This window comes from Anolis sagrei, chromosome 11 (assembly GCF_037176765.1).
Source record: "Anolis sagrei isolate rAnoSag1 chromosome 11, rAnoSag1.mat, whole genome shotgun sequence".
NCBI classification, from domain to species: Eukaryota; Metazoa; Chordata; class Lepidosauria; order Squamata; family Dactyloidae; genus Anolis; species Anolis sagrei.
In genome coordinates this window covers 10229641-10255882 of record NC_090031.1, presented here as the reverse complement: position 1 = coordinate 10255882, position 26242 = coordinate 10229641, and the positions used below count along the sequence as shown (strand labels likewise).

At 45.7% G+C, this 26242-nt stretch overlaps 1 protein-coding gene, 2 non-coding genes and 1 pseudogene across 4 annotated transcripts in view; all 4 read left to right on the top strand.

The window, feature by feature from the left end:
• The window catches only part of WHRN (whirlin), an 86818-nt gene extending 62310 nt beyond the window's left edge, over window positions 1–24508 (top strand). Inside the window, exons 8-13 of one of the 2 annotated variants that reach the window (XM_060757331.2) lie at window positions 12397–12429; window positions 15907–15975; window positions 17586–18180; window positions 20695–20903; window positions 21567–21689; window positions 21987–24508. In XM_060757331.2, coding sequence (XP_060613314.2) covers window positions 12397–12429; window positions 15907–15975; window positions 17586–18180; window positions 20695–20903; window positions 21567–21689; window positions 21987–22169 — 1212 coding nt within the window. In that variant the 3' untranslated portion in view covers window positions 22170–24508. The remainder of the gene's footprint in view (window positions 1–12396; window positions 12430–15906; window positions 15976–17585; window positions 18181–20694; window positions 20904–21566; window positions 21690–21986) is intronic. The other variant, XM_060757332.2, reaches the window with a different exon arrangement.
• On the top strand, window positions 13759–13871 carry LOC132763960 (5S ribosomal RNA; annotated as a pseudogene).
• LOC132763978 (5S ribosomal RNA) lies at window positions 13883–14001 on the top strand. Its single transcript, XR_010910365.1, has one exon. It is a non-coding gene; the product is annotated as a 5S ribosomal RNA (ribosomal RNA).
• Window positions 14013–14131, top strand: LOC132763986 (5S ribosomal RNA). Its single transcript, XR_010910364.1, has one exon. It is a non-coding gene; the product is annotated as a 5S ribosomal RNA (ribosomal RNA).
• Window positions 24509–26242: the final 1734 nt, after the last annotated feature.

The window sequence follows — 26242 nt, the reverse complement described above, 5'->3', positions numbered from 1 at the left end:
ACAGGCACGCTTGGCGGGGACTAGAGAGCGGGCCTTCTCGGTGGTGGCCCCCCGGCTCTGGAACTCCCTCCCTGCTGAAATTAGACAGGCGCCTTCCCTCTTGGCCTTCCGCAAGGGCCTGAAAACCTGGCTCTTCGAAAAGGCCTTTAATTAAGTGCTATGTTTTTTGGAATGACCACCGGAATGGACTATGACTACGAGATTGATTATGACCCAAACAAGACGAAGCGGATTTTTAGTTTAATTAGCTGTGTGTTAGTAAGATGTGTGTTATGGCCCTGAATTTATTGTAATTGTTGTCTATATGTTCTATGTTCTGTACACCGCCACGAGTCGCCTTCGGGCTGAGAGTGGCGGTTAATAAGTGCAAATAATAATAATAATAATAATAATTCCTTTTCTTTATGGCGTTGTAAAACACCTCCCCAGCTTTTAGCAGTACCTAATTTCTCTAATTACAGCTAAAGCTGTTTTTGAACTGCTTAGGTAAACAGTGAGCAGGGCTGACGGTTGGCCGCTCATGCCAACCCGGGGTTTTGAAGTTGCAACCTTTCAGTTGATAAATCTTATAGTTGCTGCTGATTTACCAGCTGTGCTAAACCTCCAGCCTTTATTTATTTATATTCCACTCTATCTCCCCGAGTAGACTCAGGGCGGATTACAGAACACATATAAGGCAAAAAATTAAATGCTGTTATGCAATTAATAAGGAGAGACAATACATAAACAGAGGTAAAGACTTTCCCATCTTTTCCATTTCCTCATGGGCACCTTTTAATACCTCCCCACTTTAAAACATCTACTCACATTTCTGTTTTCGACCTGATAGGTGGCAGGGAGCTGGGACTGATGGCAGGCACTCACCCCCACCCGGGCTTAAACTGCTTACCTTTCAATCGGCAGGATTTTCTGCAGCTTAGCAGTTTAGCCCAAGCCCGCCCTCTTGATGCTACGCAAGACAGTGCCCAGTCCCAAAAATAAAGGGAAAATAGTACAATTTAAATGCAGACGAAGGTCAAACAGGGTTAATCCTCACTGAAAATGCTCTGAAAGGGAATTCTTAACAAAAGATGAATATCCAAATGGAAACAAATCTTTTCCTTAGTAGGCAAAACTGTACCTGAAAGGGAAGAAGAGTGTAAATCTAATCAGAGCTAACTAAATGAATAAGGCATCCAGTTTATGGGGTTTGGACAGAGCCTTCTTATTTTTTATTTTTTTTATTTACAGTATTTATATTCCGCCCTTCTCACCCCACAGGGGACTCAGGGTGAATTACAATGTACATATACATGGCAAACATTCAATGCTATAGACACACAACATATATATACAGACACTCAGAAGCTATTTAACATTCCAGCTTCTGGCCACCAGGGGAGCTGTCACTTCACCGTCCACTTGTGACAGTGATGAAGTACTTCCTCATTCTTTGCATGCTTGCTGGAGATTTTTATGTCATTGTAAATTAGTTAAATTAGCCTCCCCACATAAATGGTACCTAAATTTCCTACTTGACAGATGCAACTGTCTTTCGGGCTGCAAAGGTCGACAGCAAGCTACACAAATTGGTCAGAAGCTCACTCTGACCCAGGCTGGCTTCGAACTCATGACCTTTCAGTCAGTAATGATGTTAATGCAGCTGACTCTCAGCCAGCTGCGCCACAGTCCACGGAAATGAATCTTTTCCTTGATAGGCAATACCGTACCTGAGTGTAAATCTAATCAGAGCCAACTCAATGAATAGGGCGTCCAGTTTATGGGGTTTGGACAGAGCCTTCTTGGGGTTCAATGGGCCACAGTTAGCACAGCAGATTATGCTGCCAGCTGCAGTACATATTGCTGACCAGAAAGTTGCCAGTTCAAGCCACAGGCACGGTGAGCTCCCACTGTTAGCCCTAGCTCCTGCTTACCTAGCAGTTTGAAAACAGTAATGTGAGTAGATCAATAGGTACCGCTTTGGCATGGAGGTAAAAGGTGCTCATGTAGACATGCCAACAATTCGATCAGGAAAGCGTCTATGGACAACAGGCTGCTTGGCATGGAAAAATGGAACAACAGCACCTCCGCATGGCCAGAGTCGAGCACAGCCTCCAGATGCCAGAAATGAAAAAGAGGGAAGCCTTGCCTCTGTCTGTGTACTGTCTGTTGTTAATTGTATAACGGCATTTAACATTTGCTATATATGTACTCTGTAATCTGCTCTGAGTCCTCTCGGAGAGATAGAGCAAAATATATATTATTATTATTATTATTATTATTATTATTATTATTACTACTATTATTATTATTTTAGTAAAGCACCTCCTAAGTAGCTTTACCAAGCAGACGCAACATCAGCAGTATTCTGACCAATATTCTGCTGAGAAACCAGTGTCACAACAATGACATTTTGGAGACCTCTGCGCACATGCCATCTAATTATGTTAGCGTAATCACCGCTAAGTGTTCAACCCCACAGCTATTAAATCCATTTGCCACCCATAAAACACCTTTCATCATAAACGCATTAGTGGGCATGGAAGCTGAAAGCCTTTTCCAATAAGTCGAAGGTGGCGGGGAAGAGAAGCGTCGCAGGGAGGAGACGGGACAGAATCAGCAGCTCTCTTTCTGCGGGGAAAAGAATGTGGCGAGCTTTCCTCTTTCTCCTTTCTGCCCTACCATGTTTGTTTCTGTAGAACAGAAGAAGAGCCTTGTTGGATCAGGCCAAACGGCTCTCTAGCCCAGCATCCCCATTTCCTCAGAAGCCAGCCAGATGCTTTTGTTTCCAAGTGGGGTAAGCTGTGTTAGTCCGTTGCAGCCAAAAAGGAAAATAGCAAGAAAAGGCACAAATTTAAAGACTAGTTGTATCTTTCATAAGCTGGTGGCTAGTGACTTTTATGTCAGTGGGGCAGTGTATCCATTCCAGGTATTAATTGAGCCTTTCACTATAAACACATTAGTGAGTGTGAAACATGAGAGACTTTTCCAAGGTGCTGAAGGCTACCTTCCAATTACTTCAGCACCTTGGAGAGCTCAATGAAAACTCATAAGTAGGGTTGTGTATGGAACTGTTTTCCTTATTTTCGTCCATTCTTTCGTTACTTTCATTACCTTTGGGAGCACCTAACAGGAAGAGCCCTCCCGGTATGAAAATCAGTTCGACATGAAAGCAAGCAGGAGCCGATCCAGGCTCCTTGCCTGCTTTTTGAGAGCAGCACCTTGGAAAGAATGTGTATCTGGCATGCAGACTCAGAAAGCATGCATGCCTGCCTACAGCCGAGTGCCTCCTCTGGAGTAAAATTGACTCCTTGCCTTAGAAAGTACATGTAGTGTGCAAGCCCAGAAAGTGTGCCTGCCTGCAACTGAGTTCCTCCTCTGGAGTAAAATTGCCTCCTTGCCTTGGAAAGTATGTGTAGTGTGCAGGCCCAGAAAGTGCGAGCACCTGCCAGCAGCTGAGCACCTCCTCTGGAGTAAACTTGCCTCCTTGCTCTGCAAAGTACATGCAGTGTGCAGGCCCAGAAAGTATGTGTAGTGTGCAGCTGAGCACCTCCTCTGGAGTAAACTTGCCTCCTTGCTTTGCAAAATACGTGTAGTGTGCAGGCCCAGAAAGCGTGTGCACCTGCTTGCAGCTGAGCACCTCCTCTGGAGTAAACTTGCCTCCTTGCCTTGGAAAGTACGTGGAATGTGCTAGCCCAGAAAGAGCGTGCAACTGCCTGCAGCCGAGCACCTCCTCTGGAGTAAACTTGCCTCCTTGCCTTGGAAAGTACATGTAGTGTGGAGGCTGAGAAAGTGAGTGTGCTTGCCTACAGCCAAGCACCTCCTCTGGAGTAAAGTTGCCTCCTTGCTTTGCGAAGTACATGTAGTGTGGAGGCCCAGAGAGCATGCATGACTGCCTACAGCCGAGCACCTCCTCTGGAGTAAAGTTGCCTCCTTGCTTTGCAAAGTATGGGTAGTGTGCAGGCCCAGAAAGCACGCACAACTGCCTTCAGCCAAGTACCTTCTCTGGAGTACACTTGCCTCCTTGCCTTGTAAAGTATGTGGCATGCAGGCCCAGAAAGTGTGCATGCCTGCTTGCAGTCAAGCCCCTCCTCTATAGTAAGAAACAGGTACAAAGTTTGAATGAAAAGTAATGCCTCCACCTTTGTAACTCCTCAACAGATGGCAGTACTGGTATGCAGCATGTACAGGCTTTTTCAGTAGACTCTCCTCTACAGTTCCATTTTGGCAGGAAGCCTTAGCATTGAACGGTTGTGTTGTTAAAGTGTGAAGTTTGGAAACCTGCACAGACGGTTGGTCAATGCGACTTAAGCAACGTGCAATCATTATTATTTTTCCCCGGTATTTCTACCCCATCTCTTCTCTACCCTCAAAGGGGGACTCAGGACGGCTTACATTTAGTAACAATACAATGCCGCTACATAACAATTACAATCATATGATTAATTAAATACATAAAGCAATCATTAAAAACAGTATATACAGCATTAATTAAAAACAGTAAAACAGTATCATCAGCCGTATCGCCATTCCAGTCAATGTCCAAATAAAGTGCTAGTTATGTCTGTTGTCCGAAAGCCTGGTCCCATTGAATTCTTGACAGCAGAAGGTGTCACCCCAAAGGAGATTAATCAGAGAATGCAAGCTGTTTATGGTGATTGTGTTGATGTGAGTACTGTGCGTCATTGGACAATTAAGTTTAAAGATGTTGAGGTGACACCTTCTGCTGTCAAGAATTCAATGACTGCACGTTGCTTAAGTTGCATTGTGCAGGATTCCATATTTCGCACTTTAACAACACAACCATTCAATGCGAAGGCTTCCCGCAAAAATGGAACTGTAAAGGAGAGTCTACTGAACAAGCCAATACCTGTTGCATACCAGCATTGCCATCTGTTGGGGAGTTATAAAGGTGGAGGCATTACGTTTTATTCAACCCTCGTAAGAAGCCTCCTTAAAGTGCATGCCTGCCAATGGTTGAGCGCCTCTCCTCTAGAGTAGGGCTTAAATACCTAAAATGATGGGTAGGGGAGCCTGCAAAGTCTCCCCCTAATGATCCAATAGAAAACGGATCTTTCGGCACCCCAGAGTGAAAACAGATATCTGCCCTTCTGATTTCAGGAGGCTCCCAAAAATGGATCAGCACCCCCACAAAGACCAGGACACAAAACGGGTCAAGGTTTTCCCCAGATGCACAACTCTAGTAATAAGCTATCTCAGGGCTGAGATGGACTCCCCACTAAAACTTCCCATCTATCCCAATTTGGGCTGAATGGGTCACTCAGTATCAATGTTTACAGGAGGCCCAAAAGAAAGATATGAGTGCTTTTTCTTTCTTGCTTACTGGAAAGAGCAGCTGTACCAAGCTTTAATCTAAGGCAGGGGTCCTCAAACTACGGCCCGCGGGCCACATGCGGCCCGCCGAGGGCATTTATTTGGCCCGCCGAGGAGGAGGCCTCCCTCTCAGTGGAATCAGTCTTGGCTCTGCTAATGCAGAACTCCTTTCAGTCTTTCTGTCTCTCCTCTCTCTCTCTCTCTCTCTCTCTCTCTCTCTTTGTATATTCCCTTCTTCTTCATCATCCTCGGAGGAGGTGGAGGTGGAGGTGGGTCTGGAGGCTGCTGTCTGGAAGAGCGGAGGCAAGAGAATTCCTTGTCTCCACTCTTCCAGAAAAGACACAGAGCTGTACCGCCAATTATTAACTTTATTTGTACCCCGCTAGCATCTCCCGAAGGACTCGATGTGGTTTACAGAGGCCAAGGCCTCAAAACACAACACAACAATACAACACCTAAAGCAAATTAAAAACAGTTAAAACAATATTAACAACAAGCAATAAACAATAGATCAAGACACTATAAAACTGGGCTGGGCCAGAGTAATGGGTACAAGATTAAAAGTGCTCATGTGACAGGAGGTATGTAAGGATTATAGGGTAAGTGCATTGTGCAGTGTGCAACAATCTTAGTTCTAGGTTCTTGTGGGTTTTTTCGGGCTATAGAGCCATGTTCTAGAGGCATTTCTCCTGACGTTTCGCCTGCATCTATAGCAAGCATCCTCAGAGGTTGTGAGGTCTGTTGGAAGTAGGAAAAATGGGTTTATATATCTGTGGAATGGCTGGGGTGGGGCAAGGAGCTCTTCCCTGCTGCAGTTAGGTGTGAATGTTTAGCTGATCACCTTCATTAGCATTTGAAGGCTTGCCTGAGCCTGGGAAAATCTGTTGCTGGGAGGTGTTAATCTGTGCCTGGTTTTTTCCTCTCTGTTGTTTAGCTGTTATAATTTTAGAGTTTTTTAATACTGGTAGCCAGATTTTGTTCATTTTCATGGTCTCTTCCTTTCTGTTGAAATTGTCCACATGCTTGTGGATTTCAATGGCTTCTCTGTGTAGTCTGACATGGTGGTTGTTGGTGTGGTCCAGCATTTCTGCGTTCTCAAATAATATGCTGTGTCCAGGCTGGTTCATCAGGTGCTCTGCTATGAACATGAAAGGCACTGCAGACTACTTCAACCAGAGAAATCAGCCATAGCAGAGCACCTGATGAACCAGCCTGGACACAGCATATTATTTGAGAACGCAGAAATGCTGGACCACACCAACAACCACCATGTCAGACTACACAGAGAAGCCACTGAAATCCACAAGCATGTGGACAATTTCAACAGAAAGGAAGAGACCATGAAAATGAACAAAATCTGGCTACCAGTATTAAAAAACTCTAAAATTATAACAGCTAAACAACAGAGAGGAAAAAACCAGGCACAGATTAACACCTCCCAGCAACAGATTTTCCCAGGCTTAGGCAAGCCTTCAAATGCTAATGAAGGTGATCAGCTAAATATTCACACCTAACTGCAGCAGGGAAGAGCTCCTGGCCCCACCCCAGCCATTCCACAGATATATAAACCCATTTTTCCTACTTCCAACAGACCTCACTACCTCTGAGGATGCTTGCCATAGATGCAGGCGAAACGTCAGGAGAAATGCCTCTAGAACATGGCTCTATAGCCCGAAAAAACCCACAAGAACCTAGTGATTCCAGCCATGAAAGCCTTCGACAATACAATCTTAGTTCTACTAAAGTGCTTCTGGGACTTGTTATTGGAGATTCCTATTCTGGAAAGACACATCGGAACAGCCAGGTCTTCAAGTTCTTTCTAAAGACTGCCAATGTAGGGGCCTGTCTAAGATCTTTTGGGAGGATGTTCCAGAGTTGGGGGGCCACCACAGAAAAGGCCCTGTCTCGTGTCCACACCAAGCACGCCTGCAACGCAGGCGGGATCACGAGCAGGGCCTCTCCGGATGAACGAAGTGAACGTGTGGGTTCATAGATGGAGATGTGGTCATGCAGGTAGGATGGTCCCAAACCGTTTGAAGGTAAGCATCTGCACCTTAAATTGGGCTTGGAAAATAAACAGCAGCCAGTGGAGCTCCTTGAACAGGAGGGTTGACTTCTCTCTGTAAGGGGCACCAGTTAACAACCTGACTGCTGCCCGTTGGACCAGTTGGAATTTCTGAGCCGTTTTCAAGGGTAGCCCCCTGTAGAGCGCATTATAGTAATCCAATCTAGAGGTGACCAAGGCATGGACCACCCCGGCCAGATCAGCCTTCGCGAGGTACGGTCGCAGCTGGCGCACGAGTCTCAATTGTGCAAAAGCCCTCCCGGACACCGCCGACGCCTGAATCTCAAGCGTGAGCGATGAATCCAAGAGGACTCCCAAACTGCGGACCTGTGACTTCAGGGGGAGTGTAACCCCGTCCAACACAGGTTGCCACTCTATACCCCGATCCGGTTTGCAATCGACCAGGAGGACCTCTGTAGGTAGCCCTGAATCCTCTCCTCACCATACAGCCCTCTCTCCTTCCCTCCACCTCTACCTGGGCACAGGGCTCAAGGCTCAAGGCTCAAGGACCCCCTGCAAACCCCCCCCCCCCGCCCCCCAAGTTTAACAGGAAGGGGAGAGTGGGGATGGCAGAAATGCTATAGTCCAGACTTCCAACGGTCTGAGGGAGAGTAGTCCTCAAACTATTTAAAAAGTTTGAGGACCACTATTTATTTCGTGTCAGGGCAGCCAGTCAATTATATTACATTTCTAACAGAACAAAGCAAACAAACAGAGAAGATACAAAATGTGTGAGTTTGGTAGTTGATTAAATGTCCTTTGACCAGTATCTGGCCACTTGGAGTGCTTCTGGTGTTGCTGCAAAGGTCCTCCATGGTGCATGTGGCTGGGCTCAGGTTGCATTGCAGCAGGTGGTCAGTGGTTTGCTCCTCTCCGCACTCGCATGTCGAGGATTCCACTTTGTAGCCCCATTTCTGAAGGTTGGCTCTGCATCTTGTGGTGCCAGAGCGCAGTCTGTTCAGCGCCTTCCAAGTCGCCCAGTCCTCTGTGTGCCCAGGGGGGAGTTTCTCATTTGGTATCAGCCATTGGTTGAAGTTCTGGGTTTGAGCCTGCCACTTTTGGACTCTCGCTTGCTGAGGTGTTCCAGCGAGTGTCTCTGTAGATCTTAGAAAACTATGTCTGGATTTAAGTTGTTGACGTGCTGGCTGATATCCAAACAGGGGATGAGCTGGAGATGTCTCTGCCTTGGTCCTTTCACTATTGGCTGCCACTTCCCGACAGATGTCAGGTGGTGCGATACGGCTAGACAGTGTAATTTCTCCAGTGGTGTAGGGCGCAGACACCCCGTGATAATGCGGCATGTCTCATTAAGAGCCACATCTACTGTTTTAGTGTGGTGAGATGTGTTCCACACTGGGCATGCATACTCAGCAGCAGAGTAGCACAGCGCACTGAGGACCACTGATCTAAGGAATCCGCACTGAACACCTTGGCATTTGATACCTTCTTTAAAATTAGCCCAAACCCAGGAGGGCATTCCTTACAGGAATGAGAAGAAAAATCTATATATATACATTTCTGACTCATTTGGTTATTGTCTGCTTGGGGCTTATCTATACGACCCTTCTGCCGAATGCTTCCCAGTATGCAATAAAAGTGGTATAATAAAACAACCAAAAATTGAATCATTGCTTTAAAGGCAGCAGTTAGAACTGCTGTTAAAAATTTACTGCAGAGAACCCATTGGCTGCAATGTGTCAACTCAAGGACTGGCGTGAGGTCTGGTCCAACATGGATCTTCTCCTGTTCTTATGAGCCATTATCCAGAATTTTCAGTTGCAAATTCAGTCATCCAATTACCTGGGAACATGGATGAGAGGTTGTCCTTGAACCCCTTTCTGCCTAGAATCATAGAACCCTGGAAGAGGCCATCTAGTCCAACCCTCTCCATGCAAATTCGCAATGAAAGCATCCCATGGTCAACTGGTTGGCCTTTGTGCAAAGAGCAATCAAAGTAGAAATCATACGACCCTCTCAAGGTGGGTCGTATGGGAGGATGCTTGCCATAGATGCAGAGGCGGCCCTAGGTAATTTTCAAAGGTAAGCAAACATTATTTTGGCGCCCCCCCCCCAACCAATCACTGAAAAATAAAACATAGAAGGTAGAGGTGAATAAAAGAGTTACCTTACAAACCAGAAATTTACTTACAACATTATGTTCATATAGTTACATTACCTAGAATTAACACAAATTAACTTTTTTTAGAATGCAAATATTTTATTAAACTTAGCAACAATTTTAAGTTTTTGTTGTTATTTTTGGTCTACAAGTACTACACAAAAGTTTATTGGTCATGCTGTCTCTTCAAAAGATTTTTCAGATTAGGGTCTTGTTAATAACAGAGAACTCAAACCCATGCTTGTTGGGTCTGTAAATCAGATTTGTTTTGGAGAACGCAGCCCCAGGAGAATAGACACCTCCTTTTTAAGAAAGCGAACTCTTGTCCTTCAAAAGTGCCATGCCAGCCTGGACCATTGCAATGGGTGTGGCAACACAGCCAGCATCTGGCCCCTTCACTTGACTGGATACTTTAACATCCAGTGTTTTTTTTTAACACAAATAAACTTGAACACTTTTAAAATTAAAAAGATATTTTTCTGGCTTTCAATTTTGAAAACTCGTGTACTATTATATCTGTTTCCATTTCATCCAACAAGCCATTTTCAATGGCCAAGGTTGCTAGTCCACTCAAGCGCTCTTGACTCAAAGTTGATCTTAAGTACGTTTTTATAAGTTTTAATTTTGAAAAACTCCTTTCACCGCTGGCCACAGATACTGGAAGTGTTAACAGAATTCTCAATGCAATATAAACATTTGGGAAAGTATCCACATAACCACGTTTGGTTATGAAAGACAATGCTTTAGCTGGATGACTTCCAGGGGGCAGCATGGTTGCAAATATTTGTAGCTCTTCAAACAGATCATCACCATTCACATCACAGTCTTCACTATCAGCCAAAATGGTTTGAAGGTGTTGACAGGCATTCTTCAATTCTGTTTCATTCAAACATTTCCCAAGGCTTGAAATGGTATATCTTGGGATATAGGGCCTGTCTGGAAGGGCCCCTAGACCCCTTCTACACTGTCCTTATAACCCAAGATCCCATCCCAGGTTATCTGCTTTGAACTGGATTATATGAGTCCGCACTTCCAGATAATCTGGGATAAACAGAAAACCTGGGATCAGATCTTGGGATATAGGGCCTGTCTGGAAGGGTCCCTAGACCCCTTCTACACTGTCCTTATAACCCAAGATCCGATCCCAGGTTATCTGCTTTGAACTGGATTATATGAGTCCGCACTTCCAGATAATCTGGGATAAACAGAAAACCTGGGATCAGATCTTGGGATATAGGGCCTGTCTGGAAGGGCCCCTAGACACCTTCTACACTGTCCTTATAACCCAAGATCCGATCCCAGGTTATCTGCTTTGAACTGGATTATATGAGTCTGCACTGCCAGATAATCTGGGATAAACAGAGAACCTGGGATCAGATCTTGGGATATAGGGCCTGTCTGGAAGGGTCCCTAGACCCCTTCTACACTGTCCTTATAACCCAAGATCCGATCCCAGGTTATCTGCTTTGAACTGGATTATATGAGTCCGCACTGCCAGATAATCTGGGATAAACAGAAAACCTGGGATCAGATCTTGGGATATAGGGCCTGTCTGGAAGGGTCCCTAGCCCCCTTCTACACTGTCCTTATAACCCAAGATCCGATCCCAGGTTATCTGCTTTGAACTGGATTATATGAGTCCGCACTACCAGATAATCTGGGATAAACAGAAAACCTGGAATATGAGGATTTAAAGATTGAACTGCAAAGACTCTGGCACAAGCCAGTGAAAATGGTCCCAGTGGTGATTGGTACACTGGGTGCAGTGCCTAAAGACCTTGGCCTGCACTTAAACACAATCAGCACTGACAAAATCATGATCTGCCTGCCAGCTGCAGAAGGCGACCTTACTGGGATCTGCATGCATTATTCACCTATACATCACATAGTCCTAGATACTTGTGAAGTGTCCCACGTGTGATCCAATACAACTTTCTGCCCCATATAACAACAACAACAACAAAAACAACAACAAACCCACAAACAACAGCAAGTCAAAGTTATACCAGGTTCCCTCATCCTTTCTGCCCCATATAATAAAATAATGATAATAATAATGATAATAATAATAATAATATAATAACAATAACAGTAAGTGGGGCCAGGAAGTTCTTGGATGCAGAGGGGAAGACTCCAACTCCCACTATTCCTCGCAGCCACAGGCCCTTTTCTTGTAAGCAGGTGACTAGAACTGACCTGGCCTTGAGCCCCTCCTGCTCCTCCCCGATCTTGAATAACTGGAGGCAGGCGGGCGCCTCGCACACAGCTGCTCTCGCCTCCTCCTGCACGCACGCACACAGGCACAGAGTGGAGGGAAACACACGAGCCCGCCTTTCCCGTCCAACTGTGGGGCGCATGCGCAGAGCCAGAAGGGAGGCGGCGGACTCTGTGTAGCCTTCAAGAGGGAGAGGGAGGCAGAGAAAGGTTGCCGAGGGGAGGGGGCATTTACAAAGGCGCCCTTGTGCCTCTGGCAAAAAAAAAAACTATTCAGCGGTCGCTTACCTAGCGTAATGCAAGAGCCGCCCCTGCATAGATGCAGGTGAAACATCAGGAGAAAATGCTTCTAGAATATGGCCATACAGCCCAAAAAACCTACAGCAACCCTCCCAATGTTGTTGGACTTCCAAGTCCCCAAAGCCAACATAACTGAAGGCGAGGAATGTTGCAATCATGGATTGCATGATTCCCATCCTGAAAGACAGATCTTTGGTCTTCTCCAGCAGGCCCTTCATTTATGTTCAGTGCTCAAATGGTGACCATGGTGGAATTGCACTGTTTTTCTTATCTTGAGGCTGATGTTGCTCATCTATTTTCCTCATCTCTGGTGTCTTTTTCTCCCCTGCCATGCTCCATAATCCCTTTGTTTTGGTCCTTTTCGTTGCTCCATCCGCCCTCCCAGGAACGACTCTTGTGGCTAATTGACCTCATGGAGGTAAGCAGATCTTCAAGCATCTTCTTGTATCTTCTTGTACTTTTATTTCCAACTAGCTTGGATAGAAGAAGACTTTTTTATTTTCCAGAATGCATAAAGTTGTGGGTGTGCTACAACTCACATAATACCAGGTTAACTCCATGAAACTCCATCAATAATTAAAGTTTGTCATGTTGGGCAAGTTTGCTCTAGATCAGTGTTTCTCAACCTGGGGGTCGGGGCACCTGGGGGGTCGTGTGAGGGTGTTCGAGGGGTCATCGAAGACCATCAGAAAACACAGTATTTTCTCTTGGTCATCTGGGTTACGTGTGGAAAGTTAGGTCCAATTCTATTGTTGGTGGGGTTCAGAATGCTCTTTGATTGTAGGTGAACTATAAGTTTGAATACTAGTGGGGTTGGGGGGAGGGACTGGTTTTATCATTTGAGAGTTGTACTTGCTGGGATTTATAGTTCATCTACAATCAAAGAACATTCTGATCTCCACCAATGATGGAACTGAACCAATCTTGGCACACAGGACTCCCATGACCATCAGAAAACACTAGCAGGGTTTGGTGGGCATGGATCTTGAGTTTGGGAGTTGTAGTTCATCTACATCTGTAGACTCAAACAATGATGGATCAGGACCAAATTTGGCACAAATACTCAATATGCCCAAATGTGAACACTAGTGGAGTTTGGGGGAAATAGAATCTTGACATTTGGGAGCTGTAGTTGCTGGGATTTATAGTTCACCTACAATCAAATAACATTCTGAATCACACAAACGATAGAATTGGGCCAAACCCCTCACACAGAACCCCCATGTGGGCCACAGCAACGCGTGGCAGGGGACGGCTAATATATATATATATATATATATATATATATATATATATATAATGCACACACATTCGCCTTCCTGAATGCCAGCCATACTGTCAGAGAGAAGATTCAGCTTTGTAACCTTTGCTAATCTTTGCTGAGATCCAACGAGTCTGTGGATTCCTTCCCAACTCTGTTTTGACATTTGATAACGGCATCCGGGCTATGATTATAATTAGGCACATCTGGCACCCACATACATGTGAGATGAGACGATTTGGAGAGACGGGTGTGGAAGAAAGAGGTGGGATGTAATGAAGTCATGGAGCCAAGATGAATAAGTTGTTGTTGTTACTGATATGTCTTCAAGCTCACTCTGGTATGTTGCACCCTAGTATTGGAGCACCCATTCACCCAGCACCACACCACAGTGACCCAATAAAAGAATTAGAGTAAGTATATATAAAAAGGGGGGAATGGAACAAATAAAAAAAACCAGGATATAAAATACAATACACAAAATAAGCCTACGGCCATACCATCCTGAACACTCTCGTCTGATCTCGGAAGCTAAGCAGGTTCCGGCCTGGTTAGTACTTGGATGGGAGACCGCCTGGGAATACCGGGTGCTGTAAGCTATAAAAAGAAAACCTACAGCCACACAACCCTGAACACGCCCGATCTCATCTGATCTCGGAAGCTAAGCAGGGTCGGACCTGGTTAGTACTTGGATGGGAGACCACCTGGGAATACCGGGTGCTGTAAGCTATAAAAAGAAAACCTACAGCCACACAACCCTGAACACGCCCGATCTCATCTGATCTCGGAAGCTAAGCAGGGTCGGACCTGGTTAGTACTTGGATGGGAGACCACCTGGGAATACCGGGTGCTGTAAGCTATAAAAAGAAAGCCTACAGCCATACCACACTAAACACACCTGATCTCATCTGTCGAGCCTGGTTAGTACTTGGATGGGAGACTGCCTGGGAATACCGGGTGCTGTAGGCTTAAAAAAAAAGGCAAAGTTCAGTAGTAGCAATTGGAGCCCTCAGTGGTGCAATGGGTTAAGCCCTTGTGCCAGCAGGACTGCTGACCAATATATTCGTGGTTCAAATCCGGGGAGTGGGATGAGCTCCAGCTTCCCATGCAAGGACATGAGAGAAGCCACTCACAGGATGGTAACACATCCAGGTGTCCCCTGGGCAATGTCCTTGCAGATGGCCAATTCTCTCACACCAGAAGCAACTTGTAGTTTTTCAAGTCTCACGAAAAAAGTAGCCGTAATCCAAAAATGCCAGGTTACACACCAAAATCAAGGGATCTAGATCACAGAATGAATCCAAAGGTATATCCACGAACATGAAAACAGGAACCTCTCCCAGACAAATTCTCCGAAGGCATATAGGCATAAACAGGAACATAAAACAGGCACCTTGACAAAACAGGAATCCTGAGCTTGGAATCATGAACAGGAGACCGATCCCCATTAGCAACCTTGTCTCCTTTGAAAGGCCTGAAACCAACCCACTTAATTTAAGACTGCCAGGTCACCCATGATGTCATGTCTAGTACACCTGGACTTCAAAGTCTTATCTTGAATTCTCTGAGAATATCCAATTTGCCTGCTTTTCACACCTTGCATCCTCATGTCTAATCTACACTCCCTTGAAAACTCCTAGTCTTTCCAAGGCCTTTTCTCAAGGGAACTGGTATTTTCACTTTCCCTTGTTGTCTGAGAACGAGAAGATAGTCTTGTCTGTCTGCAATTTCCTCCAAACACTCACAGACTCCTCACTTTGAAACCCCCTCATCCTCTGAACATTCAGCGAAAACCTCTGATCCTTGCCTGACTACAAGTAGTGCCTCAGCAAACTATGAATCCAAAGACTTGCAACACTGAATTATTATTATTATTATTATTATTATTATTATTATTATTACTATTAAAAGTATTTATATACTTCCTTTCTCACCCCTGGGGTGACTCAAAGCGGTTTACACATAAATAATGGCAAAATTCAATGCCTTACGTTGGGCACCGATACGATGCCAATACAAATTACAATAGTAAAACCCCAATTAAACATAAATCATAATTAAAACAATACATCAACAAGCAATAAAACAGTCTCGTCAGTCAAATTGCCATTTCAGTCAATGTCCCTCTAAAATGCTATATACATACATGTCCAAAGGCCTGGTCCCAGAACCACGATTTTATTTTTTTTCCTAAAAAGCCAGGAGAGAGGGAGCAGATCTTATCTCATTTGGGAGTGTGTTCCATAGGTGGGGGGCCACAGCCGAGAAGGCCCTGTCTTTCATCCCCACCAGACACATTTGTGCTGTTGACGAGAGCGAGAGCAGGGCCTCCCTGGATGATCTTAGATTACAAGGTGGGACGTAGCGGTGGATGCGTTCAGACAAGTAAGCTGGGTCAGAACTGTATAGAGCTTTATAGCTCAAAACCAGTACTTTGAATATATCTAAATTCCTTCCCAAGTAACCAATATTTAGGAATAGGTATTTGGAAAAACAAGGCTCTGGAGCTGTAACGTAACTAATTGCTTTTTGGAAAAAAATGTTTACAACTGAAAAATAAAAGACGACCAGTCTGCATAAAAATGCTTTCTTCCTAATTCCCTATTTTTCCCCCTCTTGGTTCCCTGTTATTAGAATACATCGGATTTAGAAGGAGGAGATGGCAGCCAAAGCAGTATCAACGCCCTGCCTGACGTTTCCCTGGTAAGATCCAGTCCTCTCTTTCTCTTTGACTTCATTTTCATCATGTCCTCAGAGCTTTACTTGTGCCCAAATCAGGATACTGTATGAGAAGCCACAGATCTGTGCATTTTGACACATTCCATTAAAATAATAGTAATCATAATAATATACTTTATTTATATTCTGCTCTATCTCCCCAAGGAGACTGAGGGTGGATTACAGAACACATTTATGGCAAGCATTCAATGCCATTATACAATTAACAAGAATTGGATTGTACATTTTATTGATTAGCCCATTGGTCGTATCAAGATATACAATTAACAAGGACAGGCAATACATAAACAGAGATATAGGCTTTTCCATCTTTTCCATCTGGAGGCCAGAGTGACCGCCCAGTATTTGGGTTTGCTGCAATGCTCCAGTGGGATTCCTTCCCAGGTAATCCTCGGAGCTCAAGATGCTTGTCTGTTCTTAAGATGAAAAGCACACGTCTGTGTTTTTAATGGATTTGGAATCAGCTGGTTTTTCTTGTAATAGGCAGTAAGAGCATCTAATGCTTCAGAGAGCTTCTGTTCAACCATTACAAAGCTCCTTGCTTGGGTGATGATGGCACAATCGTCAGCATAGATGAAGCTCTCTGTCCCTTCTGGCAGTGCCTGATCATTTGTGCAAAATGTTAAACATTGATAGAGCAAGCACATTACCATTTCAAAGCTCCCTGCTTGGGCGGTGATGGCACGATCATCAGCATAGATGAAACTCTCTGTCCCTTCTGGCAGTGGCTGATCATTTGTGTAAACTGTAAACGTTGATGGAGCAAGCACACTCCCATTTCAAAGCTCCCTGCTTGGGCGGTGATGGCACAATCGTCAGCATAGATGAAACTCTCTGTCCCTTCAAGCAGTGGCTGATCATTTGTGTAAACATTGATGGAGCAAGCACACTCCCATTTCAAAGCTCCTTGCTTGGGCGGTGATGGCTCGATCGTCAGCATAGATGAAATTATCTGTCCCTTCTTGCAGTGGCTGATCATTTGTGTAAATTGTAAACATTGGTGGAGCAAGCACACTCCCATTTCAATGCTCCCTGCTTGGGTGGTGATGGCACGATCGTCAGCATAGATGAAACTCTCTGTCCCTTCTGGCAGTGGCTGGTCATTTGTGTAAATTGTAAACATTGATGGAGCAAGCACACTCCCATTTCAAAGTTTACTGCTTGGGCAGTGATGGCACAATCGTCAGCATAGATGAAACTCTCTGTCCCTTCTGGCAGTGGCTGGTCATTTGTGTAAATGTTAAACATTGATGGAGCAAGCACACTCCCATTTCAAAGCTCCCTGCTTGGGCGGTGATGGCACGATCGTCAGCATAGACGAAACTATCTGTCCCTTCAGGCATTAAACTCTGTCCCTTTTGATCATTTGTGTAAATTGTAAACATTGATGGAGCAAGCACACTCCCATTTCAAAGCTCCCTGCTTGGTTGGTGATGGCACAATCGTCAGCATAGATGAAACTCTCTGTCCCTTCAGGCAGTGGCTGGTCATTTGTGTAAATGTTAAACATTGATGGTGCAAGCACTCAAAATACTCCAAACATGACACTGTTTCTCCAATGTCGTTTTTCCTAGGATGATGTTTCTTCTATCCCGGATGAGCCCCCAACTTTCAAACCTCCACCACCTCAACCTTCACCTCAAACCGCAACGGAGGGCACAAACAAACCCGTCTCGAAAGGAAGACTCCAACGGCCGTCCTCCGAATCCTCCCAGTCGGGGCTCTTCTTCACGGCACCCCACAACTCCACACCGCCCCCCGGCCTCTCCGAGAAGGACACCATCAGCTTGGCCTCCTCGTCCTCCACCACAGCTTCCTCCACCGACGGTTCCACCTCCAGCGCCATCTACGCCTCCATTAGTCCGGCCACTCACCGTGGTTCCCGAAGACCTACCGAAGCCCGCTTGTTGTTGGTCAACCAACACCCCATTGGGCCTTTCCCTCGGGTCCGGTCGCCGACGCGGCTCAAGACACCCTCTCCGGAAACTACAGATCCCACCAATTCTCCTTCGCCGCCGCCTCACCCTTCCCATCCTGCTCCTCCTCCTCCTCCGGCTGAAAAGGGGTCCCCCGAAGCTGGGGCTGCTCAACACTTCATCATGGTGGAGGTCCACCAACCCAACAGCGAGCCGGATGTGAATGAAGTGCGGTCTCTGCCCCAAGCCAGAGGTGACAACCCATCTCCTGGTTTTGTAGTCTTGTGGTTAAAAATTGGGTTGTTGTGATTTTTCGTTCCGGAAGCATTCTCTCCTGACGTTTCCCCCACATCTATGGCAAGCATCCTCAGAGGTTGTGAAGAACCTCTTGTCTGCTGGAGGCGAGTGTGAATGTTGCAATCATTGGCCACTTTGACTAGTATTTGATGACCTTGCAATTCTAAGCCTGGTTGCTTCCTCACTTTGAAACCCCCTCATCCTCTGAACATTCAACGAAAACTTCTGATCCTTGCCTGACTACAACAACCAGGCTTTGAAGCTGCAAGGCCATTCAATGCTAATCAAGGTGGCCAACTTTCACACCATCTTCCAACAGACAAAAATTCTTTCTGGACATCATAGATATATGAACCCCACTTGCCTTGTTTCCAACAGACCTCACAACCTCTGAGGATGTCTGCCACAGATGTGGGCAAAACGTCAGGAGAGAATGCTTCCAGAAAAATTCCTAACAAGTCATGAAAGCTTTCAACAACACACGGTTAATAATTGTGACTTTGCTTCCCCCTTGCGATTGTATTTGCTCACTGCAAGAAGCAACTCATAGAATCGAAAAATTGGAAAAAATCTTCAGTCCTGGCAGGAAGACACAATCCAAGCCCTCCCAACAGATGGCCACCCAGACTCTTTGTAAAAACATACAGAGAAGGAGACTCCATTGGTCTCTGAGGCAGCGTATTTCGCTGCCAAACAGCTCTTACCATCAGGAAGACTTGATGCAACAAGCTTGATCCTTCCTCAATGTGTCATCCTTTCCAATATTTAAACATTGTAATAATAATAATAATAATAATAATAATAATAATAATAATAATAATAGGCCAGCGTAGTAGTATAAGGGCCGCAGTGGCACAATGGGTTAAACCATTGAGCTGCTGAACTTGCTGACCTTAAGTTTGGCAGTTTCCAACAGACCTCACAACCGTGGGGTGGGTTGAGCTCCTGCTGTTAGCCCCAGCTTCTGCCAACCTAGCAGTTCAAAAACATGCAAATGTGAGTAGATCAATAGGTACCGCCTCAGCAGGAAGGTAAACGGCGCTCTATGCAGTCATGCCGGCCACATGACCTAGGAGGTGTCTGTGGACAACGCAGGCTCTTCGGCTTGGAAATGGAGATGAGCACCACCCCCAGAGCCGGAGATGAAAGGGGAAGCCTTTGTCTTTGACTGTGTATTTGATTTTCATTGTTTCAAAGCATTGAATGTTTGCCTGACCTGAAGGTTGGCAGTTCAAATCAGCGAGACATGGTGAGCTCCCACTGTTAGCCCCAGCTCCTGCCAACCTAGCAGTTCAAAAACAGTTTAGGATCTTTGTGCAAGGCTGAACCGAAATTGAGGGGGTTTGGGCTCTTCTTCTAAAAAGCAGTATTTCGATGGTCCGTATCGTTATTTCTTGGGTTGGCAGTTCAAATCCGCAAGACATGGTGAGCTCCCACTGTTAGCCCTAGCTCCTGCCAACCTAGCAGTTCAAAAACAGTTTAGGATCTTTGTGCAGGGCTGAACCGAAATTGAGGGGCTTTGGGCTCTTTTTCCAAAATGCAGTATTTTGATGGTCTGCATCGTTATTTCTTGGGTTGGCAGTTCAAATCCGCAAGACATGGTGAGCTCCCACTGTTAGCCCTAGCTCCTGCCAACCTAGCAGTTCAAAAACAGTTTAGGATCTTTGTGCAGGGCTGAACCGAAATTGAGGGGGTTTGGGCTCTTCTTCCAAAAAGCAGTATTTTGATGGTCCGTATCGTTATTTCTTGGGTTGGCAGTTCAAATCCACAAGACATTGTGAGCTCCCCCGTTAGCCCTAGCTCCTGCCAACCTAGCAGTTCAAAAACAATTTAGGATCTTTGTGCAAGGCTGAACTGAAATTGAGGGGGTTTGGGCTCTTCTTCCAAAAAGCAGTATTTCGATGGTCCGTATCGTTATTTCTTGGGTTGGCAGTTCAAATCCACAAGACATTGTGAGCTCCCCCGTTAGCCCTAGCTCCTGCCAACCTAGCAGTTCAAAAACAATTTAGGATCTTTGTGCAAGGCTGAACTGAAATTGAGGGGGTTTGGGCTCTTCTTCCAAAATGCAGTATTTCGATGGTCCGTATCGTTATTTCTTGGGTTGGCAGTTCAAATCCACAAGACATTGTGAGCTCCCCCGTTAGCCCTAGCTCCTGCCAACCTAGCAGTTCAAAAACAATTTAGGATCTTTGTGCAAGGCTGAACTGAAATTGAGGGGGTTTGGGCTCTTCTTCCAAAATGCAGTATTTCGATGGTCCGTATCGTTATTTCTTGGGTTGGCAGTTCAAATCCACAAGACATTGTGAGCTCCCCCGTTAGCCCTAGCTCCTGCCAACCTAGCAGTTCAAAAACAATTTAGGATCTTTGTGCAAGGCTGAACCGAAATTGAGGGGGTTTAGGCTCTTCTTCCAAAATGCAGTATTTCGATGGTCCGTATCGTTATGTCTTGCCTGTGCTGCTCTCCTGACAGCCTTTCTCCTGCTCTCGCCCACCTCAGCGTCCACACTTTCCCAACTTTCAGACAGCGGGCAGACCCTCAGCGAGGACAGCGGCGTGGACATCGGAGAGGCCGAGGTCAGCGCCAGGGAGAGGAGCCGGATGCAGGGTCCCAACAAAAGCCGGAGCCCCCAGGAGCCCCTCAAAGCGGACGGGATGCTGGAGCCAACAACACCCAAACCAGTATGGAAATACCAAATAATAGTTGTGTTGTTGAAAAGTCCAATGTCCAAAGGATTACACATAGGAGTCCTGGGCAGATATGTGCCCCATAGGCTTCAATGGAGGGGCAGAATACTAAGAGGGTGTAATGCTCAATGTGTCTACTAGAGGGCAACAAAGGATTACACATAGTATTCCTGGGCAAATAGGTGCCCCATAGGCTTCAATGGAGGGTCAGAATAGCAAGAGGGCGTAATGCGCAATATGTCCACTGGAGGGCGACAAAGGATTACACATAGGAGTCCTGGGCAGATAGGTGCCCCATAGGCTTCAATGGAGGGGCAGAATACCAAGATGGCGCAATTCTCGATGCGTCCACTGGAGGGCAACAAAGGACTCCTGGGCAGATAGATGCCTATAATGGGGCTTATATATCTGTTGAATATCAAGGGAAGGTCCTTTCTCCCACTCTGGACATTCCACAGATATATAAACCCCATTTTCCTAGTTTCCAACAGACCTCACAATCTCTGAAGATGCCTGCCATAGATGTGGGCAAAACATCAGGAGAGAATGCTTCTGGAACATGGCCATACAGACCAAAAACCTTGCCTAGGTAGTTTGTGCCTTCTGAGCAGCCACTGGAATGATGTCCCTTTTCTCTTCTGCTCCCCAACCCCACAGCCAGGCCTTCTAGAACCGACATCCCATCTGATCCGGGTGACAAAGAGTGCCCCAACCCTGGGCATTGCCATCGAGGGAGGAGCCAACACTCGGCAGCCCTTGCCCCGGATTGTGACCATCCAGGTAAAGTATGAAGGGTCTCGGGCAACCCATCTTCATATGTGTTTTTTACAAGCAGCATTTTGAAACTACAGCTCCCACCATGGTGGGTCAGTCCCCTAACGTCTCTCCAGTAGGTTCAGTTGCTCATAGAGGTTCTGTGTGCCAAGTTTGGTCCAGATCCATCATTAGTGGTCACGGTGTCTCTGGATGTAAGTGAACTACAACTTCCAGAACTGAAGGTCAGTCCAGCAGTGAACCTTACAATGATTTGCTCTTCCTTTATCTTCTCTTTCTCTTCCTCTTCCTTATGTTTTGCAGAGAGGAGGTTCTGCCCACAACTGTGGAAAGCTGAAGGTGGGCCACGTCATCTTGGAGGTGAATGGAGTCACCCTTCGAGGGAAGGAGCACCGTGAAGCGGCTCGGATCATCGCCGAGGCCTTCAAAACCAAGGACAAGGACTATGTGGATTTTCTAGTCACAGAGTTCAACGTTGCACTTTAGGAGTGGGGCAGCTAGAGCCTCAAAGCCAAATAAGAGACAATGGGGGGTGAAGGACAGAAGAGAAAGTGCAAGATAAGGAATGAACAGGGTTCCAAGTGGGCTGCCACACATGTGTTAACATATGTGTGCTGTCACGACATCTGGGTAACTCCATATATTAACATCAATGGCTTCGGACATATACAGGACATCCTACCAAGCTTTGGGTTGGTGTTCCAAGACTGAATCCAGATTCTCCTACCAAGCCTTGGGTTGGTCTTCCAAGACTCAATCCAGATTCCCTTTCCCAATTTTCAGTTGGTGTTCCAAGACTCAGTTCAGATTCTCCTACCAAGCTTTGGGTTGGTGTTCCAAGACTCCATCTGGATTGTTCTACCAGGATTTGGGTTGATGTTCCAAAACTCAGTCCAGATTCTCCTACTAAGCCTTGGGCTGGTGTTCAAAGACTCAATCCAGATTCCCTTCCCAGGCTTTCAGTTGGTGTCCCAAGACTCAGTCCAGATTCTCCTACCAAACATTGGATTAGTGTTCCAAGATTCAATCCAGATTCTCTTATCGAGCATTGGGTTGGTGTTCCAAGACTCTATCCAAAATCTCCTACCAGGCTTTGGGTTGGTATTCCAAGACAATCCTGATTCTCCTCCCAAGTTTTGTGTTGGGTTTCCAAGACTCAGTCCAGATTCTCTTACCAAGTTTTGGTGTTCCAAGATTCAGTCCAGATTATTCTACCAAGCTTTGCTTTGCTGTTCCAAAAATCAATCCAGATTCTCCTACCTGGCTTTGGGTTGGTGTTCCAAGACACAATCCAGATTTTCTTACCAAACTTTGGGTTGGTGTTCCAAAACACAATCCAGATTCTCCTACCAAACAATGGGTTAGTTTTCCAAGACTCAGTCCAGATTCTTCTACCAAAATTTGGGTTGGTGTTCCAAAACTCAATCCAAATTGTCCTACCAGGCTTTGGGTTGGTATTCCAAGACAATCCTGATTCTCCTACCAAGTTTTGTGTTGGGTTTCCAAGAGTCAGTCCAGATTCTCCTACCAAAAAATTGGGTTAGTGTTCCAAGACCCATACCAGATTCTCTTACCAAGTTTTGGTGTTCCAAGACTCAATCCAGATTATTCGACCAAGCTTTGCTTTGGTGTTCCAAGAATCAATCCAGATTCTCCTACCTGCCTTTGGGTTGGTGTTTCAAGACTCAATCCAGAATCTCCTACCAAATATTGGGTTAGTTTTCCAAGACTCAGTCCGGATTCTTCTACCAGGCTTTGGGTTGGTGTTCCAAGACTCAATCCAAATTGTCCTACCAAGCTTTGGGTTGGTGTTCCAATGCTCAATCCTAATTCTTTTACCAAGCCTTGGGTTGATGTTCCAAGACTCAATCCAAGACTTGGGTTGGTGTTCCAAGACTCAGTCCAGATTCTCTTACCAAGTTTTGGTGTTCCAAGATCCAGTCCAGATTCTCTTACCAAGCTTTGGTGTTCCAAGACTCAGTCTAGATTCTTCTACCAAGCTTTGGGTTGGTGTTCCAAGACTCAATCCAAATTGTCCTACCAAGCTTTGGGTTGGTGTTCCAATGCTCAGTCCTAATTCTCTTACCAAGCCTTGGGTTGGTGTTCCAAGACTCAATCCAGATTCTCTTACTAAGCTTTGGTTGGTGTTCCAAGACTCAGTCCAGATTCTCCATTTCTGACACTAACCCAAGACAGATATGGCTAGAAGAAGACTCTTGAGGTCCAAGCTCAGACTAATAAGGTCACCTGCTGAGAGGAATTCTTCCTATAGACCATCCTCACCTAGACTCAGTCCAGATTCTCCACTTCTGACACCATCCCAAGACAGGTACGGCTAGAAGAAGAGTCTTGAGGTCCAAGGCTGGACCAAGAAGGTCACCTGCTGAGAGGAATTCTTCCTATAGACCATCTTCACCTTGGCACACCATGCCAAAGTTTGGTCCTTGAGATGTTTGGGATTCCAACTCCCAGCTTGTCCAATTCTCAGGAATTCTGGGATCTGATGTCCCAAACATCTAGAGGTCCAAAGATTGGGTTCCACTGGTTTAGAACTTCCTCTTGCCCTCTGTTTCAAAGACGTAGGCTGTCTCCTGTCTGAAATGCTCACCTGACCTTCTTCTGTAGCTTTGCATCAACGGGGAACCATCTCACAATGTCTTCACGCTTTGGGAAGGTTCTAGGTCTGCCTTTCCATTCATCTATACCCAGTGATGGAGGACACCTTGTCAATGGCTCATCAGCGTCATGATATTTATATTCCAAATCACCTGCCCTTTTTCATTTTTCAATAAAGCAAATACATTAAAGTGGGGGTTGGAATGAGAGACCCAAAAATGTGTGGCTTTTTTGTGTGTGTCTGATTGACAGTGGACCTCATAAAGCAGCTTTCCAAAGCGAGAAGACTCAGAAGACCCAGAAGAAGCAGCAGAGGAAAATCACAATCCACTGTGTGTAGGTGCAACCTAGATGTTGGGTTGCTGTGACTTTTCCAGGCTGCCTGGCCATGTTCCAGCAGCATTCTCTCCTGACATTTCACCCACAGCTATGACAGCCATCCTCAGAGATTGTGAGGTCTGCTGGAAACTAGGCAACTGAGGTGGATATATCTGTGGAATGATGTCCAGGGTGGGAGAAAGAACTCTTGTCTGTTGGAGATCGGTATGAATGTTTCCATTGGCCACTAAATAGCTTTGCAGCATCAAAGCCTGGCTGCCCAGGGAAATCCTTTGTTGGGAGGTGTTATCTAGTTTTCCCTTTTTTCCCATTTTTTTTAATGTTGCTCTTTATTTACTGTTCTGATTTTAGAGTTTTTAAATACTAAATATATCAAAATATCAAGGAGGGTGCAATTCCCGCCCTGACCACAGGATGGCAGCAAATTATCTCACATTGAAGGAGTCCTAATGGCTTTAATGAAGGGGCAAAATATCCAGGAGGGTGCAGTCTCCTCTGTGGCCACAGGAGGGCAGCAAATGATTGCACATTGGAGCTATGGAGTGCTATCGGCTTTAAAAGGGGGGCAAAACACCAAGGAGGGTGCAATCTCCTCTGTGGCCACAGGAGGGCAGCAAATTATTACACATTAGAGCTATGGAGTGCTATTGGCTTTAATGGAGGGGCAAAATATCCAGAAGGTTGCAATCCCCTCTGGGGCCACAAGATGGCAGCAAATCATTGCACATTGGAGCTGAGGAGTGCCATTGGCTTTAATGAAGGGGCAAAATATCAAGGAGGGTGCAATCTCTTCTGTGGCCACAGAAGGGCAGCAAATGATTGCACGTTGGAGCTATGAAATCTTACTGGCTTTAATGAAGGGGCAAAATACCAAGTAGGGTGCATTCTCCTCTGTGGCCACAGGAAGGCAGAAAATGATTGCATATTGGAGCTATGGAGTACTATTGGCTTTAATAAGGGGGCAAAATATCCAGGAGGGTGCTATCTCCTCCGTGGCCACAGGAGGGCAGCAAATAACTTGCCATATCATTTGAATCAGGTGAAGAACAATGGAGAAAAGCACCTGGAAATAGGATATCTGTGAGAGAAAGATATATGTGTGTGTGTGTATGTATGTATGTATGTATGTATGTATGTATATACAAGAACTGTGGCAAGTTCTTGGTGGGATGGGCATCCCAAGCCACCTTGTCTCTCTCCTGAGGAATCTGTACAACGACCAAGTAGCAACAGTCAGAACTGACCACGGAACAACAGACTGGCTCAAGATTGGGAAAGGCGTACGGCAAGGCTGCATCCTCTCACCCAACCTTTTTAACTTGTATGCAGAACACATCATGCGATGTGCGGGGCTTGAGGAATGCAAGGCTGGGGTTAAGATTGCTGGAAGAAACATTAACAACCTCAGATATGCAGATGACACCACTCTGATGGCCGAAAGCGAGGAGGAGCTGAGGAACCTTCTAATCAAGGTGAAAGAAGAAAGCGCAAAAGCCGGGTTGCAGCTAAACATCAAAAAAACCAAGATTATGGCAACAAGAATGATTGACAATTGGGAAACAGAGGGAGAAACCGTGGAGGCCGTGACAGACTTTGTATTTCTA